The sequence below is a fragment of the Polyergus mexicanus genome, unplaced genomic scaffold (genome assembly GCF_030449975.1).
Source record: "Polyergus mexicanus isolate NDT 795.1 unplaced genomic scaffold, iyPolMexi1.0 SCAF_23, whole genome shotgun sequence".
Lineage (NCBI taxonomy): Eukaryota > Metazoa > Arthropoda > Insecta > Hymenoptera > Formicidae > Polyergus > Polyergus mexicanus.
In genome coordinates, this window is record NW_027223343.1 from 887,310 (window position 1) to 909,245 (window position 21,936).

The window sequence follows — 21,936 nt, forward strand, 5'->3', positions numbered from 1 at the left end:
TCGATATAAATTCGCTATTAGATAAGCTAATTGTATTGCAAAATCAATTGAAATACTGCAATTTAAAAACATAACATATTTTTTGCGTTTATACAGAATGAAATGCTCGTTTTTTAATACGATTTATTATAATCTAATGGGGTACATATAATGTGTATATGTCTTCGGAGATCTGTAAAAAATACGCAATTATTGAAAAATTAATGTCTGAAGAAGTTCTTCGGGTGTTCTAGAAAAGAGGCTGCTAGGGTTTTGGTACAAATTTTTCGGATTGTGACAGGAATCGTACAATTGCTTATATATAGCTCCGATTACTTCAAACGATCGTTTCTGAGTAATCGTGCGATGATTGTTACTTTGTAACAAACTTATTTGTGGCAATAGCAAAACATCCGGCATCACCAGGAACGCCTCCAGTTTATTCTATGTAGGATTAATACATTAATGTCTGCAAGCAATTATATGTTACTTTACACAGTAAATTAAATCACACTCACAGTGAATTCTTTTACACTGAGGGCATCCATGCCAGGTATGGACGAGAGTGGTCCCTGCTCACGTCCTTGCAAAATAGTGTAAATCGAACCAAGATTCAAATGCGCTACCAAAGAACTAGCTTGTTCTGATGTAAGTGTATCGATTTGCGCATCTGATTGTGCCTGAATCATATTATTTGCGAATACAATGTCAGTAATAGCCAAACTTACGATCGGATACCAAATAAAGCAATGGAAAATATCTCGATATAATCTTACAATTATATCTAATTCTATCTTTTAGATAAAAATTAACCAATCACCTGTAACCTTTCTAATCTCTGATCCATGTATTCGTACAATGCTAGCGTCGATTGTATCTGATGCATGCAATTAAGAAGGTAAACAGCCATATCCACTGTTGGTAATCTAGAGGCTGTTTCATTAACTTCTTGAAGTAATGGATCAATGATACATGACACAATCTGTCAATCGTGCAAAATAACATATAATAAATATTAAAGATAATCTTAATAAAATGCAGAAAAAGATGTTCTCGCTAAACGTACTTGTAACATGTCCTTTTCCCTGTCTTCAGCTATACTGGCGACAGACAATATTTCATTTAGTAGCGATAACAGTCTAGAAACAGATGGAGCAGGGACCAAATCACTTCCAGGAGGTTCCGCGCGTTCTCCAAGAGCAATCCTCGTTTCTCTTTGCAATCTGCTCAGAAAGCTTTTCTCGCTTAAGGCCAATAAATCTGACAGTGTTTGATCTAAAACACTATCAGGTACGACTTGTTCAATAATAGCATGATAAAATCTAATTAAGGTTGTAACTGAGTACAATACTGTTGCCGGTGCCTCTGTAGATATAACATGCTCTATTCTCGATTTTAAGGGATGACATAGTCCTTCTGTGATATTGCTTAATGCTTGTTTCATCTGATCTGATATATCTGTAATGAATACATTTAATTATTTAAACAATTTAAACAATTAACTTTAAGAGAAATCATTTCTTACCTGTCTTATCACAACCTTTCACCAAGGTAAGAATGTTCTCTTTTTCTACAGGAATTACTTGATGCAACCATGCAAGCATATCACCGATATATCGCTTAGGATCATTAGCGTGCATCTCTATAGGATTAGGTGTTCCACCAAAGCCTTCTCCTAATGTTAATGCATCTATGAAAGATCCTACTAGGGCGGTTCTTCTATTTGCACAATATTCATCTAGAATATATCTAAAAATATTTAATATATTAACTTTGTTTACAATCAATACATATAATATTTGTACTCAAATGTTAATCATCTTACTTAAACAATACTGGTCTATCTTGAAGTTTATTCATAGCCTTAATGAGTAATGGCGCCAAATATTCGTTTTCTATGTTTTTACAATGATTTTGTGTCCATCGATATAGTCTTTCAAGCGCGGCTTCTTGCAATAGTGTCATTCTTTGCATTATATCCAGAGCCAATGTCTGATAACCAGACTGCATAAGCACTCTACATTTGCCATGAATATCCTGGATGCGTAATAAAGTTAAAGTGCTAGAAATAATCATCACTATCAAAAATAAATAACGTTTAATGGGCTACCTGCACTTTATTAACTACAGAAAAAAACTCCTCTGTTATGGGTGACTCCCTAGTTGATCCGTGCAAAACAGTCAATTCTGATGGATGCAATTGGAAATTTTTTATAAATGCACTTGCAACTTCCTGTTGTATGGATAATACTTGACTAGGAATAAAATCAAACAATATATTTTATCAAAGTTACAATCATAATCGTTAAACATTATTGCTCAAATATGTATAAATTGTTTTCACCTTTCGTTTTGAAGCTTTGTTGTTTGTTCTATAAGCTGTGATGTTTGAGCTTTTGTAATTTGCAAGCGATTAGTCATAGATTGTACAGCTGTATTCATTCCTAAGACATCTTGATAAATGTCATCCAAGGAAGCCCTCACCTCTTTAAAGGCAGCCAAAAATTCTTCGTTTATCGCTAGACTCCTTCTCTCTATCTTGCTACGCAAATTTCGGCGAGAGCTTAACGTGTTCTCAGTGAAAAATGTCGATAACTCTTTCAAAGCTTCCAATGTATCCTAAAATATATTGCACGAAATTGTGACATTCTCCCTTTTATCGCAGTCATTAAAACTTCTTTCAAAATTCATTTAACTTTGACTATCTACAAGATGGGATTTATAAATAATCATGATTTATCATAAAGTTTTTACCTTATCGTGTTCTACTCTAGACTCTAGTAATTTATTGACTCTCCGCACTAAAGCGGAATTAATGTTTTTCTCGCTCATCGCAAATTCAGATTTTTAAAGTTTATCAGAAACGCATAACCTATATATACAAATGTCAATGGAACCGTGACAGTAATGTCAGATGGTACATGCACGTTATCTACATGTACAGTCACTTCAAAAATTCATACATGTCAATCGGAATGAGCATGAATAAGCAAATTTTTGCATATTTATGACGATAAAAAATAAAGAAAGAATTACGCTTTTAATATATCATTGATATGGGCAGAAAAAGGACGAAAACTTCAACAGATATTCAATATAATTATAATCTCATCACACTGACGTGCGTATACATGCAACCTGTCAGCTGTCAGAATGAGGATGTTGCTTTTCGTAATAAATGACGCGAGTTGCTCGGAATTTGATAGTGTTGACAGATTGGGCAATTAATTATCTTTTCTCGCTCTGAAATATAAAAAATTATGTAAGAAGATTAGGCGGTTAATAATGTCGATATTTTCGATTCGATAGATCGATGTAACGCGGAGAGAAAAAGAGAGTGAAAGTGAAAGAGAGAGAGAGAGAAAGAGAGAAAGAGACAGATGCGTAGAATAGGCCAAGATACTATGCAGTAATTCGATGCGTTTAGTTGCATTTAGTTGTCGCGCGAGTGAGTGCGATTGTTTTTTCTTCGATGAATTAGGATAAATATGCGCTGGCTAATACGTCTGTGTATCCTCGCGATTTTGCTGGTGCACAGCATAGATGCGAATAGCGAGGAAGTGCCATTAACCAAATTCGGCGCAAAGACTGGGCCGACATTAAGATTCTTTTATTGGTAAGATTAACGATCCATTTGTTTGTTGATTTTTATTCGATAAACACGGCAACCGCAACTAAAGACATTCCTTTGCTCTATAAGATAATAGATATAACGATCGTTAAATGAAACAACATAGGCCTAACAAAATACTTGTTGAGCTTCATATAATTCTAAAATTCTAAAGCAATCATTACTACATTATTGTTTGAAAATTTTATTCTTATCCTTAAATAAAATAAATGTTCTTTCATTACAGCTACTCATGCGGCTATAGAAAAGCCTTTGAACAATATGTGAGTATTCTTAAGGAGAAGTATCCAGAACTTCACATCGAAGGAGAGAATTTTAATCCATCGGGTTACAATATGTTAATTGCAAAAGTGCTGGTAATTAAACTCTTTATTTTTACTTTAACTATGCTGATTTATACAACTTATTTCTATATTTCTATATTAAATTTGTATGTTTAGGGAACACTGAAAATATTGGTAATTGTTCTAATTGTAAGTGGAGTTGACTTTGGATTGCCCCAAACATCAGTATGGCAATGGTGTATAAGCAATCGTTTTTATTCCTGTATACTCATTTTTCTGCTTTGCAATGCAATAGAAGGTCAACTAATTTCATCAGGTGCATTTGAAATACATTTGAATGGTAAGCGTAAGTTATGCTTGTTGTTTGTATGATTGTTACGTTGAATATTAGGTTATTGTATTTGCTATGATATGTTTTTAGATGTTCCTGTTTGGTCAAAACTTGAAACCGGCAGGATACCTCGACCACTTGAATTGTTTCAAATAATTGATTTTCATTTAGATCCAGATATGCAGTTTGAAAAGATCAAATTTCAAACGTAAAACGTAATTTTATTTTAAAGATTAATGTAATTACATACCATGCCACAGGACGTTTGTTAATATGACGTAATGTGATGAAAATATGTACAATATATTTGCTAAGTAAGTAAATTCTTTAATGTACATTTTTTATGATAGAATACATAATTCCAATAAGAAGAATATGAAAATATAAATGTAATTGAAATAAAACTATCAAAATTTCTTATTACAGAATATTGATTAAATGAGTTTCATATATTGTACGAATTTCTACAGCAAGATATGGTACATTATCTCATAACAGCGTCTTTTCAATATCGCTTATTTTTTATGTTTAAGACCAGGATTTCAAAAATAGATTTCAATTAAGATGTCATTTAATCTCCCTATTGATTTCATTGAAATCAGTTGGATGATCGCTGATTAAGGGACGTGCTTCGTATGTACAAATAGTCACACCATGTTTATGAGTTGGGGTCCATTCTCCTTTGAGACCAATATAATAAATTTTAATTTGTTCCATATTTTGATCACCAACAAAGTGAAGACTTAAATGCTGTAGAGATGAAAACTTTACTGTTCTGTAATAGAATTTATAGTGTCTAAATCTTCTAGTTTCTGTAGTTTTAATATCTCATATAAGCATTTTGTTTGTAATTATAGTTGTTAACATTTTATAAATCTTATAGATATAAATAAAATAGCATATATACCTTACAGGATATTCATGGATCCCATACAAATCTGTAATTAACTCAAATTCTTGTTCTGGATTCATATTTACATCGTCAAATACCATATGTGGTCGATTTTTGTATCTATTGATATACACAAATATGGTAAAATGTTTTATTATTCTTTAATTTTTGAATATCAACATTTTTTTCTAGTTAATCTTATACTTACAATTTTACTGTTTTGGGCAAATAATCCTCATCTCCAATTATAATAATCCCTTTTAATTTTACATCCCCTGTGAAACTGTAAAAAATCAAGATGCTATATATATATATATATATATATATATATATATACATACAAAACAATTTTTAATTCAAAAATTTGCATATTTACGGTATATTGAACAGGAGCTCAGCATCTGTATCACTTTGAACGTACTAAAACAAAATAAACTTAAAAAATGTAAAGCAAGAAATATTAAGTACTGCAAAATTTTATAAGAAATATTAAGATATATTTCAAATGCGCAACAAGAATTTTATATGAAGATTACCTCTGATTTATCTAATCTCTCTTCCCATGTTTTAAAGACTTTTACACCACTACCTTCCTCAATTTCGTTTAGACATTCTACTCTATCTTTATCTATTTTTTCATATAAATTATAATTGACGCCTAATTCTGTTGTATCATGTGCACTGCCACAATTACATCGATGTTCCATTGTTTGCAAATCCTATCAGCAATGAAATAAAAAAATAAGACTATAATAAACAAAAATTTCTTTTCAAGTTATACATACTAAGATGAAAACTTGATAAAATTCAAAGCGAATTGTATATATATAACAGTATAATTGTCTTATAATTTCAAGTATATATGCTGTTTTCACTTGTCTACGAATATATTATACATAGTTTTTATAAATTGTTATTAATATAAATTTCGCATACACATGTGCAAATTGAAAAAAAGATGCTATACTTATTTTAGAAGTATATAAATTATAGATAAGTAAGTTTTCTCTCTTAGCTCTTTCAATATGTATTACGTTTAAACTATTTCGTTGTCGATTGTGACGATGACTGTTGATCTTTGAAGTATTTGTCACGTATCTTTATTAGGGAGAGAGAAATATATATAAGATGTTACCATGCGGCTGCAATAGGTTAAGTTCACGTAACAAGATCGTTTCAACAATATAACAATTGCCACAAAGTAATATTTTACATATGAAAGATAGAACTTTCTTTATCAGTTGAAAGACACATAAAGACAAGGAAACGTAGAAGCTGTCCTGAAGGATTATTTACACACATTGAAGCTTGAAACTCCTTTTCAAAATAAATATAATATATCTAACCGGTCGGTAAACAAAGTTTCTTTTGTCATAACGGAGAATCAATGTATATGTAAATAAATATATATAGATTTTACGTTATACTGCGATACAATCGTGATTATTCATTTATTCAACTAAAGATTTCATAATTTATAAAATTTTAAAAATTACGTCTTTAAATCTTTTTAGATTTTTCCAAAATGTTTTTTGTCCTTCCAATAGAGAATATTTCGAGTAAATAATATACATATGTTTCTTGTAAAAAATGGCTACTTGTAAAATTTAGCATCAATTTAAAATTATTGAATATATAATATAAATTGATATTATAATATAATATAAATTAAAAGTATTTAAACAACTTTTCTATTCAAAAGGTTATTGATAAAAAATTCTAAAACAAGAGATTGCGGAATGATAGGTAGAAGTAAAACTTTGAAATTGAAAAACAGGTGATATTCATTTATAAATTCTATAGCATATGTACATTTGTTACTTTGCATACGGTGAATGAAATATAGATAGAGAGTGCAACGTAACATATAAATAAAACAATCTTTGTATGATTTATGTGTGGAATGGTTGCATTGTCTTTTCTCTATTTATGTTTGTCAACAGCCTCGTCGATAATTTTATTAAGTTTCTGATTTTGCCAATCAAGGGCAATATTATCGAGATGGTTGTCGAAATCGACCAGATTCCTGTATTCCTCCTCCTTTAGTAACGAGCACATCGCATCTGTATGCGCAACACCTCCTTCATAAATTATACTGCAACAGAATAAATGTGACAATTTAATACCTAAGTAAAATGGATGACTTTTCAAGAATTAAAATGTAATTTCAAAATAAAAAATGTATAATTACTTTGCTTTATCCTTTGGTTTCCATTTTCCATCTATGGATTGTGAAATTCTCAATGGACAAGATTCCATACTTAGAGTTACTTCTCGATTATCCACCTGGTAAAAAGAAATAAGATTTATAGAAATAGATATAAAATGTATCGATGTAGTAATTATAATGAACCTACCACTACAAGCAGCGCACTGTTAAAGTTATCTGCAATTTTATCTGCTATTCTGTGAGCTGGTCTGTCTGTACTACATGAAAAACACATAAATTAATCAGTCAGTAATGCAATCTATAGACTCAAGAAAAATGTCAAGGTACCTTAAATCATTTATATTCTCGTTGGCCAAGTAATAACCTGCCAGAATAAGGCCTTTGCTAGCTGCTAACTGGTCCACCTGTAACATTAAACAGCATCGAACCAGACGTCATATTATTATTATCGTTATTTTAACATTTCGAACGCAGACTTTAAATAAAATCGCCCTCTTATTTTGATATATCATCATTGTGATATAGGTTAGAATATTGACACATCCACGTCATACATATCGATTATTTTACGTATCAATGTATATGCTTTAGATAACATTGTAGGCTGTAAAATTTTTCGAAAGGCTTAAAAGATCACGACAATAAAAGCTCGTTAAATATTTACCAAAGTAAGCGCTATTTCCGCCATTGGTGAAACATGTAGGCATATGTGAAACAAAGGTATCGCATCCTCGATGTACAGATCCGCCCTGCCGTCCTTGCTCTTTTGTTTGCCGAGTAGCAAGCCATTAATCGCGCAATGCGGATACTTGGTTGCGTGCAAAATAATTTTACAGTACGCGCGAGGCGAAAAGAAAACATTCGTCATTGTCAAATATAAGCACTGTAAACGCGAGCGGACGCGAGGAGACAGCAGTGCGAGCCAGTATTGCCAGCATTGCGATTGTCATCAGGCTAGTGAACGTGAGAGACTCCTCTCCCCTATAGCAAACTCGTAGAAGCACCAGCTGCGTTCGAGTTGGCACTATGAATCTTTCGAAGTGTTTTGTGTTTGATTAATAAAAAAAAAAAAAAAAAAAATCTTGATCGACGAAGCAAACGCCTTCATTTGTAGCGCCCAGATCAAGCGCAGTCATTATAATGATGTTCGTTTCGCTTGCATTCTTAAAAATTTCTGCGCTTGAAATAAAATAGCTGATATATTATATTTTTGCGGATGTTGGAGAAAAACAAAGCGAAGAATGTCTAAAAATGTTAACGCGATTATTGTGCAAGCGAAACACAAACGGATCTACTGCAAGAAAAAAATTTAGATTTATTAAAGATCTTGTCACACCTGAATTATAGTTTTCAAAATTTATTTTGCAGGACGAAAAAAAAAAAATAAGGAAATAATTTATTACGTATTTAACTGAAAAATTATTTGAAAAATTTACGCTTTAAACCATCTTTTTTTTTTATAAACTTTAGAAATTAGAATTCTGTGTTTTGGTGGGGAGGGAGGGAGGATCCAATAAAAAATATATATTCTTGCCTCTTTTCTTTCAAGACAATAAACGTAATTACTTATTAAATGCTTTAAATGAAAGGGAGACGTTTGCAAGCGTCAAAATTTAAAAAAATTATCGTTATTCGTAATGCGATTATATTCGTGATAAATGCGATAAGCAGTTTTGGAAAAGGTTACGAGGGCGATCGTTGCCTCATCCTCGCGATCGTCCTCGTCGTCGGTCATCGCCGCGAGACGCAGTAGCGGCGGACGCCTCCTTCATTCATTGTGATTTTAATAAGCCTTATGCAAATTACAAATGAAATTGTCAGAGGCAGGCCCGCGGTCCATTCTTCGCCGCTGATGGGGACAATTAGAGGAGCTTTGTCCGGCGATCGCGCGTTGTCCGGCTGGCCGGCAACTTGAGTTCTCCAATGAGATGGGGGCAGAGAGACAGAGAGAGAGAGAGAGAGAGGAGAGAGGAGAGGACCACCCGCCAACCCCTGATGTTTGTATCCGCTCTCCGGAACGTTCACTTCCGACTCTCGGAATCGCGCGCCGCTGTGCTTCATTGTGCTCACTTCTCGACTATGCCGCCTCCTCGCGATACACTCCAATCGTCGATACAGTTAACACTTTGCTGGTTACGTAGTAGCTGTTATCATCGTTAGCTTATGAGAACGATTAGTCATCGATTAATAAAAAGTAAAAAGATAGAATAGTAAGAATAATAATAATTGAAACAGAGAAGGTCTCTTGTGTATGTATATATTATTTTCTTCAATTATACATAATTATTGAAAAGAAATTAATCCTTCCAACACACAGTTGCAATTTTCTTCATAAGAGAGATATTCTAAGACGCATATAATTTAATTCGTATTGTAGAGGCTACAAATATCACAAAGATCAGTTTAAAAGGTTTTACTCGCGCCAGAGGAAACGCGAGCGCGGGAGAGATATGCTCGTTCTTAGCCACGAGGATTCGCTACGCGACGGGTTGGCTCGATTCCGCAAGAAGGAGGACGTCAGAACCGCGCGACGTGGAATTGTTCTGTCGTAACCTGAAGATAAAGAGAGCGAGAGTGAGTGGGTGGGGGGAGGGGGGATACGGCGTCTTCAGAAACGCCGGGGCCCAGGGCCGAGAATGCGCCGATAAAGAGGAAGATAGAGAAGAAGGGGGGGATAGGGGACGGAGGTTGAAAATCGAACGGAATCACGGAGGCTGGAGGTCGGTGGTTCGGGGGCGGAGAGAGAGAGAGAGAGAGAGAGATAAGTTTTTACGGTAGGGTTACTAACTTACGGACTCGGCATTGTCGAGTTCCCGCCGACGCGAGGACAATGCGCCTTCGGAACACAATGCTTCACTCTGGAAATCTGAAGGCAGTCTTGACTACCAACCTGCGACCACCCCCGTGTGCTCCCCTCGATTCCTCTCCCCTTTCTTCCCTCCCCCCTCCCCCCTCCCCCACCTCCCCTTTCCGATCTGGGTCTACCAATATTCCGCTCCTTCCTCACATACCACCCCTCGATTGCCGACCGCGCCACTCTGCCGTTTCTGGTCCCCGTCGTTACTTTCTCATTCTTTCGCCCTTACCCTTCTTCCCCCCCCCCATCCCTCCTCCCTCTTTCTAAATTCCTTTCCCCAGTCACAATTTTCTCGGTCTTCTCGTCGTGACTGACAATCTTCAAGTTCACGTTCATTAATTTGCAAGCTCGGCAGAGGATGCTCTTTCCGAGTTCGAGGAAAAAAATTTTTGAGAATTATGTTACATTTTTGTTCTCTCAAACGCGATTATTTTAATGGCACATTTAACTATACAAATTCATATATACGCTTGAAGCATAGACACATACTTGCGCGCGCGCGCAAACACATATATACATTTCGCGCACACATTTTATTGTAATGCAAAATATAAAAGGCGCGGAAACAACGGTGGCGAGCACGGTAGCGAGATCCGAAAGGGCTGGGATGGAGGAGGGGTGGAATAAAACGGAGGCAGGAGGGAGGACATACGAGCGTATTTCAATCGCTCTTAGCTTTTCTCTTTAGGCGGGCTTTGCCGTTTCTTTGCCCCACAAAAGCCACATTGTTTCGCCCACCGCTCTCGCAACGGAATGCAGGCTGCTGAAATGGTTCCTCTTTTCGCGAAACGCTAGAGACGACGGCTAGCGTTGACAATCAGACGCGAAACGTAGACGCATCCGATGCATACGTAGGAGCATTTGTCGGTACGCAATCTTTTCTGATGTATTTCGCAGCTTGCCTTTTCATTCGGCATTTATTGTTACTATTTGCAATTCTATAGATACGTCGCAATACTTTTGTACATCTTGTACATTTCGTACTGAATATAAACGAGACACTCAAGGCAAAAGTCTGAAACAAGAGAAACTAAATCCATAATTCGTTACGACTTGTTCCTACAATCTTGCCCTAAATACTTTAAATACTACTCGGTGTATCGTTATATAATATTTCTCGATGCTTTCTTTAAAAATCATTTTTAAATAATAATAAAAATTAATTATAATCTACCTCTAAATTTTGATAATAAAACAACACATTGTGATGAAAAAAAAAGAAAAGAAAAAAAATCACTTCTTTCAACGGACCAACTTGTAAGAACATGCCGCGTTAATTTATAAGACATTTTAATTTTTCCCGATGTCTATCTCGATGCTCTTGTATTAGATCTCCCACAGAAATGCTCATCACTTTCCCTCAAAAGGTTTTCTTCTCAGAGAGAGCGCATTCCTCTCTTTTTCTCCTATCCCCTACCCCGCCGTCCCTCTCGTTCTCGTTCTGCCTATCTTTCTATCTGTCCCCCCTTTTTTGCAATGTCGCTCGCTCCCGCTCTTCCTTAACTCTTTCATCCCCCTCATCCGCCGCCGCCCTCGTCCTCCTCCTCCCGCGACAACATTCTTTTCAGTATTCACTGTGCAGTTTCTTGTACCGATACTTCCTTCTTTCATCGTCGCGTTATTCAAGCTTTTGATGCCGCGGCGACAAAGCTCTTTACTTCTTTCCGCGAACGAATGAAAGCAAGGAACGTTGGCAATATATATATATATATATATATATATACACATGCATATACATACATATTATTAATAAACCTTCTTAAATATACGTGTATTAGTACGGCATCATGCGCGCGGGTATTTGCAATAATATTACATACAGATGCGAACGCAAGATCAGTCTTGAAATTTCACATATTTTAAATATTCGTCCGTTGGAAAAAAAAAATGATTATCAGACGACTAATTTTTCTTTGTCGACTTAATTACGTATTTTCGCGCGACAAGACAACGCGATCCTATTGCGATCATGTGCAAATTTTGCACATGAAGTTAAAATGAATGAGAAGAACGATATATATATATATATACATATAATCAAATTATTAAAAGAGATATTCAATGCAGATCACACGCTAAAGGAGAAATGTATAAAGGGTTAATGGACGATGGTGACTGATACGCGAGTAAAGATGCCGCGACAGGGCCACACGCGATATCAGAATACCGGAGTATTCGAGAATGAGAGATAATGCGGGGGTCGCGGAGAAGGGGAAGCGCGGGAAGTGGCAAAGGAGCGTTGTGGAGACGCGGGAAAAGGGAAGAGGGAAGGAAACGGCGGATTGGTGGCAAAGGGTGAAGCGGAGAATACAATGGTGTCCCTGTCCACGAGCAACTCGCTCTATTCGCTCGCTCGCTCGCTCGCTCGCTCGCTCGTCAACAGCATCATCATAAGACCTCTTTGTCCTGCGGCAATTTCAGCGGCATTGTCACCGTCAACAATGTCCACTTGACATTCTCCTTCTCGCTCCCACACACTGTTATCCCATCCCACCGCTCTCTCTTTCAATCATAAAGCTCATCGTAGACGGGGACCCGTTCACGTGGTAGCTCCGCTTTGCCGCGTCGTCGTGGATGCACCTTAACCGTCTCTCTTTTTGTTATCCAGATGCGCGATGATTAAAAGCGCCTGGAGGTTTGAGGTCATCTCTAGTCTCTCGGCTTGAGTCACCTGTTACAAAGTGTCGATCGTCGAACGCATTTTCCGTCTTACACGAGCGATTCGATTTTAATTAAGGGAACTTCGTGTGTGAGAGAGAGGGTATGACGAAAATAATATTAATTATATATAAGATATAAAAGCTTGCTTCTCATATTCAATGCATTAATGTTTTCCATGTTCACACTAGCATATAACAATTAGTCACTCAAAGAAGAATCAGAAGAAATATAATCTTAGGTGCCTAAATTTCACAGTGGTCTCTCTTCTGCTTTGTCTTGCGTTCGCACTTTCTGCAAACCTTGTTCGTTTTTCTTTTATTTCTTCTTTCTCCTTCTCGTTGTGGCCATCTATCCATTGTCCACATTGTTACGCGATAGCGTCTCTTTCTTCTCCGCATTGTTTCCGCGCATTGCTTAACGATGGCTCGCGCGTTGGATCCTTTTTGTTTGTCAGCGAGTCATAGTTATTTCGTCGCTAGGCGCTAACTATTTGAGGAAATCCAAATGGGAGATTTAAATAAAAGATGTTTATATTATACGAGAGGTATATATAAAACACTAAATTAAATTAGCTCTGAGAGAGAGAGAGAGAGAAAGCGGGGGGGGGGGGGAAAGAGAGAAAAAGCGACTGTAAGAATTTCTATACACACACACATACATATATGTATTATAATAAATTTATAATAGAGAAAGAGAGAGAGCGACTACTGTAATAAAAATATATAAATTTTCTATATTTTTTTGTATCATTTTGTATTATTAAGCAATATATTTGAAACTGAAGAATGTGAGAAAAGCCATTACACAAAAGTGCTTGCAAGGGTAACAATATTTAAGAATACGCGCAAGCGAGCTTCGAAGCGCAGTCGATAGCACAATGTACACACCTACACGCGCACCCGCGCGTATTTCGTGAAAGTGGACGCGTTTTACTTATGGCACGCATTGTTCTATTGTGCCTGAGAGATGAGCGCATTACTGTCCGTTGTCCCCTTTCCGAGCAACCCTGGGACACAATGTCGCGCCGCGCGCCGTCGTTAATCAGGCATCGTTCCTGCGAACAGCCACATAGTATAATTCGCGGGGTTTATGGTCGTCCGGGCGCACACGCGTTTATATTCGCAACTTTTGCCATAGCTGGAAAATACCGTCGACCATTCTAGGGTATTGTACGCGCTGCTTGTTGAAATTTTACAAAAAAAGAAAAAAAAAGACATTTATTTTTATCTCTTATATCTTAGCGAATAGCGTCCACGTTCATAGTTTATCGAGAGAAAATCCGGTGCGAAAGGATAAACTCCTGCCAAAAGCTGATAAAAAATTATTACGAATCGATCGCGGCGAGTAGTTGATATCAGTGATGTAAGAAACGCTTCTTTCCTGTGCGATAATGGGCAAAGTAGCGAAGTCGCGTGATATCTACTACAAGATAGAGATAGATAGAGAGATAGAGAGAGAGAGAGAGAGAGAGAGAGAGAGGGGAAGGGAGCAGGTGAGGAAAATGTAGAGGAAGAAAAAGAGGAAGAAGGCGACGAAGAAACTAGAGAAAAGGGGATCTCGTGCGTGTAAAGAAAACCCGATGCGTGTGTATTTGTGAACGGTCGAGAAGTAGGAGGTAAAGTGTTCGCGACGAATCTATGGAATGGGGTGAAAGCACAATGCTCCAACAATGACGCTATTGTGGAAACGAATAACACATACTCTTGCGCTTTACTCTGTGCTTCGTCGAGTGTAAGCCGTATAGCTGAATCAAATGAATAAGAGAATACCATCGCTAAGACACAGTTCCGACTGCTGACGCCGAAAGGAAAATAGTCTAAGAACGGCATGGAAATTGTCCGATTGAGATACAGATAACTCATTTTCTCTCGTAATAATAGGTACACGTATATGGTATATCTTCTCTCAGAAATTCACTCTCTTCCTTCCGTATTATATTGGGATAATTATTTATAATATTTAATATATTCATTTCTCCAATTATAAAATATTATTTTACAATTTAAAGTTTCTTTAATTTTGAAACCTTCTTTGTACCAATTTATATAGCGTAAAAAAGAAATATATGCATTTCGAAAATAAAAGATGAACTCTAGAGGGTTAATTTGCGAAAGGTGAGGAGGGCGACGGGCTTAATACGCGACAGGAGCAGAAATGAATCGAGGCGAAAGTGAGAGCGCCTAGTTTATCGTGCGCGCATAAATAGCGTGCTTGAGAATCGTCGGAACAACTCCGGCCGAGAATTCGCGTTGTACAGGACGCAAGTATACAGAGAATCGAGAGAAAGAGAGAGGGGAGAGGATGAAAAATATATATATATATACGTAGGCAGATTTAATTAGCATGGATCGGCGGAAACCCTCGGGGGTAACCGGGGACGGAGCTGGGCAGTTGGAGCGTTAAAGTTAAATGACGGTTGGCGGTTGCTTATTCTTCCCGGCAACTGATGCTTGATAATCTGCGAAATCTCCTTGCCGACTCTCAATTCTGCTCGATAGTTCGCTGTCGGCGCAGGCCAATTCCCTCAATGGAACGAGTCAGCCAGCCACGAGTTGACTGCCTTAATTGTAGTTGCTGCGTCTCTTCTCGTCTCTCTGCGTTTCCTCTTTCTCTTTCTCTCTCTTTTTTTTCAATCGTCACTGTACCGTGTTAGACTCTTTTTTTTTTTTAAGTTCTTGGAAATTTCGCGAAATATTTAAGAGACGGATTCCTTCCAATGTTTCTATTTTCCATTTCATATAATATGATACAATGGATATAAATATATGGCTATAATTGAATATTATTAATAATGGATTATTAATAATTATAAGCAAATATTATATCATGCGTGCATAAAATATATTCTTATAAAAATGCGTTTTCCCCTGTAAAGCGCCTGTACTTCGTATCCCAGTTGAGATCTTTCGACATGCTATTTCTCCCGCATCTCATAATTTGTTTTAAATTTACGACACATTTGTTATTTATGCGATCCTGCTTGCTCGTGTGACTTGTATACTCTCGCGCGTGGATTTCACGGAACATTCGGTGAAAATAATCGTCAAGTAATCGCGCGAGATCCTACATTAACCCATTCTATTCTGTCTCTCTTCCCATTCTCCCGTCCTCTCCCACTCTTTTCAACCCTCCCGACACTCGTCCCGAATGCCACGAAATCCCGCGCCACGTCTTTTCCCCGCAATTTTTCCGCCACATTTGCTTTTGTCTCGCGACAACAATGCATCGCCTCTACCGCTATGACATAAAAATATGTGCAGCGATGTATCTCCTTCTCTCTTCCTTTTACCGTCTCCCTTCGTTACTTCTGCGCCGTTTTCTCCCGTCCTATTGCTCATCTCCCTATTTCCCGTTTGCCGACACATCATAGAGGAGATTTTGCCTTTTTGCACGAAGCGTTAAAAAAGATATTTCGAGACAAAAATAACGTTATCTTTCTCTTCTGAAGAATATGCGAGATTTTAATAATATTACGATAATCACAAATTACAAAAATGACAAAAGATAATCTCTTTTAAAATTGATCATAAAAAGACACCTCTCACTATATAATTTAGTACAATAATTAAATTTGTTTACATTGCTCGAACAGAGAGACGTGACCGTTTCATGATCGAGATGATTTTTCATACAACAACGAATTATCCTTACATTCGGATCGTATATCGCTTCCTTGCAACATTCCCATATCTAATCCCGGTGCGAAGGGAGGGTTGAAGAAAATCTGTTTGGACAGCTCGCGACTATGGGAATATTGTTCGTCGCGCCGGCGTCGTCGAACAATGAGCATGCAAATGATCGGCCGAAGATCGATATCGGTGCGATCAGAATTTTCCTGCCGCTCGCGGTGTCGAGGGCGCGGACCGTGCCTCGTCACCTCCCCGTTCCCTCTTCTCGCCCCTTCCGGTAGACAAAAGGGGGCCGGTGCCGGTTGACAATAGCTCGATGGCATTACGTATGCAGGCGCAGGACTCTGCTCTTTTCGAATTCGTTGCATTCTGCCTTTGCCTTTCCTCAGTACGCAACCCTCCTCTTTTGCATCCTCTTCCCGTTACGTACCGTTCTGCCGCTCTCGGCTCGCCTCTTTGGTCTGTGGAAGCCGTCCTCGCGGATCCGCAATTTGCAATCGGCAATTCGGCGGCCCGTCCACGCCTCGTTTGCCTCTTTTTATCGCCTAAGCGAGCTCTCGCGTACTAGCATTGCGCGTGATTATTGCGAGCATGCATCTCGACGTGATTTAATCCGAATAAAAATCAAAAAAGATCGAGTTTTCGATGTCGAGATTTTACATGTGTTTTAATTTTACATTTCGTCTCCCGCATATATATGATAACAGCTTTGTGTTATTCGCGAGAATAGCAGCTTTAATATAAAACAAAGTCAAATTTAAATTAAGTAAGAAATATGATGATTTTTTAATATATTTCTCGAATTATGTTAAAATGTATCGGTTTGAAAAAAGGATAATGTTTCTTTGCGTAAAAGGAGCTTAAAGCGCAAAGCATCTATATTTAATTTTAAATTTTACTAGAGTATATGAGCATATATGCGTATATAAAGGAATTTTTTTCTTTAAAGCTCGTTTTACGACATTATACGAACGATAAAACGATATAAAGCGCATCGCTTCCTTGTCCACTTGATGCGCGATTCTTTGTCGACGGCCACAAAACGCCTTCTTCGGAAAATGCAACGTCAACGGAGGATATCCGAGAGTATTTCGCTCGTAAAGTAGTGCGCGACGGTGAAGACGCGGCTATATGATAAACTGTAAAATTCCTAAGGAAGCTAGGCCGAGTGAAAAAAGATTCGCCAATGAGTAAGACGGATTCACGATCGAGGAGAAGAAGAAGGAGAACGATGACCGAAGGTAGACGAAAAAGATTGTAAGATCGATAGATTTTACATCTGTCACACAATAAACGGCTTAATTAGGAATGTATAATACAATCGTGCATGTTATCGCACTCGTTCTCCATTTTCTCACTTTCTTTTTCTACAATCTCCCATATCACGATCGGCGGATTAACATTGCGTTAATTTATGCGAAAATCGATTTGCCAATTAATTCCGGCGAATGTTCTCGATTCTCTTATATTGTATTAATGCCTTTCATATTCGCCTACGGAATACACGACTTTACGTCACATGTTCTTCGCGTGCGTACATCGAACGGGGGGTTGAAGGGGGAGGGAGGAGAGGTCGGTTGGCTCCTTCGTTCCCGACATGGCATAGGTTTAGCATCGTGGAGTGTGGCCCCGGGGCTGTTACGAACTTAATGAAGCTATTTTCCGTTTAATTAGAATCCCACCGTGATCCTTCCATTCTTAGGTGGGTCTCGTGGTTAATCCTTCCGGCCGCGATATTAAGACGCCGAGGGTTCCTTATACAAAAGCGCGTTCGTTACCACAATATCGTCAACTATATTGACTCGGCCTTTATGCACTCGGCAAGCTTGGCGCGAAAAGCGCGCGTACAATGTAGCAATTATTTATAAGCTTGATTTTTACCTGTTTCGTCGAAGTGTATGATATTTTAATATAAAAAAAAAGAACAAGAGTTATCATCATTGCATATAGAATCACACGTTTAAGCTATAAAAATTTAATTGAGCGAGACACACAAGCACAAACGATTTATATTAATACTTTAATGTCGCATTTTTTGATTGCGCGATTGAAATAATTTGCAGACTACTGATTGTTCTCTCTGGCTGGCATAGTGTACTGCTGCCTTCGTTCAATTGGCCTCAATCAATTAAGTACCCCCCGATAAAGTATCGAGTTACTATTCTTAATATGAATCGTCTGTATTAATCCCTTATTAGATGTAGCTCTTCCCGGATATTACGATTTATTAATAATTATTTCATTTGTCGCAGCCATTTCTACAGGCACGCAAATTACCTTTGCAATTACATTTTGTGTGTGTGTGTATATATGTTTATATTATAAACAAAGTTAATTATATAACTTTTGAATACGCGTTTGCTAGGTAGTATTCACGGAGGAAAGTATTTCTGCATTGTGTGCTGTTTAAATAAAGGTATATCAGTCTCATAGAGTATGTATGTGCGCGCGCATACGCATACTAAAAAATTTCATGAAAAATTTTTTAGAAATATAGTAAAAAAACGGTTATATTCGGATATTGCGGAAAAAGGAATAGGAAAAGAATAATGGAACGATTTTTTTTGTATCCCAAGAAAAAAGAAGCGTTCGGTGAAGGCTATTTCGAGAAACTGTAAAAACTGAATGAAAACTGAAATACAAAATATATGAATAATAGTTTAGACATTTCGGACATTTCAATGGATACGTTTTGAAAATATATATGTATATATAAGAATTACACACACACACACACATATATATGTATATATATATATATATATATATACACATTATTTTACATATATATATTTTCATTCAGTTTTCACGGTTTCTCGAAACAGTCTTCAGCGAATATTTCTTTTTCCTTGGGATACAAAAAAGATCATTCTGTTATTCTATTCCTTTATCTCAATACCCGAATTCTTGTTGAGTCTCGGTTACCTGTAAAGCTTGCCTAGTCCAATAACAATACCTCGCATATTTCAGTCGTCTAACTTTTCTCGTAGAAGTCTGGTGACGAGATATGATAGTTCCGTAATTTTTAATTTCTACTATATAAAATCAATATATGGTGCGAAAGTGCAGAGTTAAATATCGAAAAGTGATATCGGAAATGACTTAAATGCTAAAGTGCCGAGTATTCGGATCATTGCAGTGATAAATGTTTAAATATTTACAACGTGACCACGTGATACGGCAAAAAAGATAATACATACGATATCTCAAAAGTGCAAAATAAAATAAAGCGTTTAAAATGTAACCGTACGTAGCGAGATAGGTAGGTAATACGATAATGCGTCGCATTCTTCAGTCCCTTTTCGTTCCTTGTGCTGCGTTTCGATCGCGAGCTATGATAGTTTCGCGATTTTTTACTCGCTGGATGCAAAATGAGTGTCAGGGAAATATCGAATTACGTATCGTGAGTGTCAAATTAATAATGTATATACAGGGTGTCCGATTGCTGTCGGTAATCCGGCTATTATCGGACGCTTATGCACACGACGGTGTGCAGGTAGACCGGGTTAAATCGAGTAAAACAATCCTATGCCATTTTGCGATCTTTACAATAATTAATAAGATACTAATTATAAAAAATCGGCCAATCCACGCGAGTAGAAGCGCGTGGCAAATGACAATGACTACGTATGAACGGCGCGTAACATTGGAGCCCCGCTGCTCGTACATAACCATTGTCCTTTATAGAGCGCCCTTCGCACATACTGCTTCGCCATACGCTTTCATTTGCGCAGATTGGCCTATTTTTTATAATTAATATCCCATTAATTATTGTAAGGATCGCAAAATGATACAGGACTTTTCTACTCGATTTAATCCGCTCTAATTGCACACGACGGATGATTCGGCTATTACCGGACACCCTGTATAACAGCAAAGCAACATCCCATTTAGTATATTCTTATGTTAAGAATATCTGATATTCTTTAGAAGAGATTTTTTTCTTAAGTTAAAAGAATCGTTTTGGCGCTTATTTTAGAGTAAGATAATATAAAGATATAAGTGAAATATTCTTAAAACGAGAATACAATTTTTTCGATGTAATATGATAATTCGTCGCATGCTTCGGTTGCTTCGTCCCTCTGGCTGCGTTTCGATCGTCAGCTACGATCGCATTTTCGCGATTTTTTACTCGCCGGATGCGAAATGAGGGTTAAAAATATCGCATTATGTATCGCGAGTGTCGAATTAAATATCGGAAATGTCGAATTGTGTGTCGAAGTGCCGGATATTCGGATCATTGCAGTGGTAAATGTTTTCTAAATGTATCACGTGAAGTGGTAAAGAAGATAGTACATACGATGACGCGACGCATGCTTCGTCCCTCCTGCTGCGTTTCGGTCGCGAGCTACGAAACTCTGCATTTTCGCGATTTTTTACTCGCCGGATGTGAAATGAGGGTTAAAAATATCGCATTATGTATCGCGAATGTCGAATTAAATATCGGAAATGCCGGATTGCGTGTCGAAGTGCCGGATATTCGGATCATTGCAGTGGTAAATGTTTTCTAAATGTACCACGTGAAGTGGTAAAGAGGATAGTACATACGATGACGCGACGCATGCTTCGTCCCTCCTGCTGCGTTTCGGTCGCGAGCTACGAAACTCTGCATTTTCGCGATTTTTTACTCGCCGGATGTAAAATGAGGGTTAAAAATATCGCATTATGTATCGCGAATGTCGAATTAAATATCGGAAATGCCGGATTGTGTGTCGAAGTGCCGGATATTCGGATCATTGCAGTGGTAAATGTTTTCTAAATGTATCACGTGAAGTGGTAAAGAAGATAGTACATACGATGACGCGACGCATACTTCAGTTGCTTCGTCCCTCCTGCTGCGTTTCGGTCGCGAGCTACGAAGCTCCGCATTTTCGCGATTTTCTACTCGCCGGATGCGAAATGAGTATCGGAAATATCGAATTCCGCGTCGCGAATGTCGAATCTAAGTATCGGGAGTATCGAATTGAGTATGTATCGAGAGAGAGAGAGAGAGACCGTCGAAGTGCCGAGTATCTAGAATGAGCTTTATTAACGTCGAACCTTCCATAACTGGAAAAATTTGTGCATTTTTAAGCATTTTACTGTTTCAAAGTTTGGTCATAAAACGAGGTTCAGATTAGATAAAATGTTTTTGCTACGACAGCTTTATTGTTCTCTCTCCTGCCGGGTCATAAATATACATATAAACTCGTATATAAATATGTGGCAAAAATCGGGACTTGCGGATTTTCGGTTATATATAAATATATATTATTCGATGAACATAGCCGCGTTAGCGCGCCGTGCGGCGATAGTGGGGGCAGTCACGTGGGATGTGGTGGGGGCGCCGCCGACTAGGCCAGAGTGCCGAGACCACCAGCAGCGACGATCAGTTCCACGCTGCCGCGCAACGCGAATGGTCATGTTTACGAGGCGTATCTCGCTCCGTTCGTTTCGCCTCCGATTCGTCGCGGGCGATCGTTTGCATTGACGTTTGCAAATAAGTCAAAACATTGTCTGTGT

At 37.6% G+C, this 21,936-nt stretch overlaps 4 protein-coding genes across 8 annotated transcripts; 1 reads left to right on the plus strand and 3 right to left on the minus strand.

Moving 5' to 3' along the window:
* Nucleotides 1-51: 51 nt before the first annotated feature.
* On the minus strand, nucleotides 52-2,955 carry Cog6 (conserved oligomeric Golgi complex subunit 6). Its single transcript, XM_070313079.1, has 9 exons — nucleotides 2,734-2,955; nucleotides 2,324-2,598; nucleotides 2,090-2,234; nucleotides 1,805-2,016; nucleotides 1,505-1,728; nucleotides 1,046-1,437; nucleotides 800-961; nucleotides 498-659; nucleotides 52-423 (listed from the first exon to the last, which is right to left on the minus strand). The coding sequence occupies exons 1-9, from the start codon at nucleotides 2,809-2,811 to the stop codon at nucleotides 190-192; spliced, it is 1,884 nt and encodes a 627-aa protein (XP_070169180.1). The 5' UTR covers nucleotides 2,812-2,955; the 3' UTR covers nucleotides 52-189.
* Nucleotides 2,956-3,107: 152 nt separating this feature from the next.
* Selt (selenoprotein T) lies at nucleotides 3,108-5,136 on the plus strand. Of its 3 annotated transcripts, none has more exons than XM_070313083.1 (5): nucleotides 3,108-3,595; nucleotides 3,837-3,966; nucleotides 4,051-4,234; nucleotides 4,316-4,539; nucleotides 4,652-5,136. In XM_070313083.1, the coding sequence occupies exons 1-4, from the start codon at nucleotides 3,468-3,470 to the stop codon at nucleotides 4,435-4,437; spliced, it is 564 nt and encodes a 187-aa protein (XP_070169184.1). In that variant the 5' UTR covers nucleotides 3,108-3,467; the 3' UTR covers nucleotides 4,438-4,539; nucleotides 4,652-5,136. The 3 variants fall into 3 exon arrangements, with proteins under 3 accessions (XP_070169184.1, XP_070169185.1, XP_070169186.1); XM_070313084.1 differs by having other exon boundaries at nucleotides 4,759-5,136; XM_070313085.1 differs by having other exon boundaries at nucleotides 4,764-5,136.
* Nucleotides 3,962-6,461, minus strand: LOC138942678 (PITH domain-containing protein 1). Of its 3 annotated transcripts, none has more exons than XM_070313080.1 (6): nucleotides 6,253-6,461; nucleotides 5,654-5,836; nucleotides 5,494-5,537; nucleotides 5,326-5,400; nucleotides 5,133-5,237; nucleotides 3,962-5,000 (listed from the first exon to the last, which is right to left on the minus strand). In XM_070313080.1, the coding sequence occupies exons 1-6, from the start codon at nucleotides 6,253-6,255 to the stop codon at nucleotides 4,793-4,795; spliced, it is 618 nt and encodes a 205-aa protein (XP_070169181.1). In that variant the 5' UTR covers nucleotides 6,256-6,461; the 3' UTR covers nucleotides 3,962-4,792. The 3 variants fall into 3 exon arrangements, with proteins under 3 accessions (XP_070169181.1, XP_070169182.1, XP_070169183.1); XM_070313081.1 differs by having other exon boundaries at nucleotides 6,152-6,460; XM_070313082.1 differs by lacking the exon at nucleotides 6,253-6,461 and adding an exon at nucleotides 6,054-6,131.
* Nucleotides 6,462-6,876: 415 nt separating this feature from the next.
* On the minus strand, nucleotides 6,877-8,225 carry Emc8-9 (ER membrane protein complex subunit 8/9). Its single transcript, XM_070312921.1, has 5 exons — nucleotides 7,952-8,225; nucleotides 7,615-7,691; nucleotides 7,475-7,544; nucleotides 7,309-7,403; nucleotides 6,877-7,212 (listed from the first exon to the last, which is right to left on the minus strand). The coding sequence occupies exons 1-5, from the start codon at nucleotides 8,153-8,155 to the stop codon at nucleotides 7,041-7,043; spliced, it is 618 nt and encodes a 205-aa protein (XP_070169022.1). The 5' UTR covers nucleotides 8,156-8,225; the 3' UTR covers nucleotides 6,877-7,040.
* Nucleotides 8,226-21,936: the final 13,711 nt, after the last annotated feature.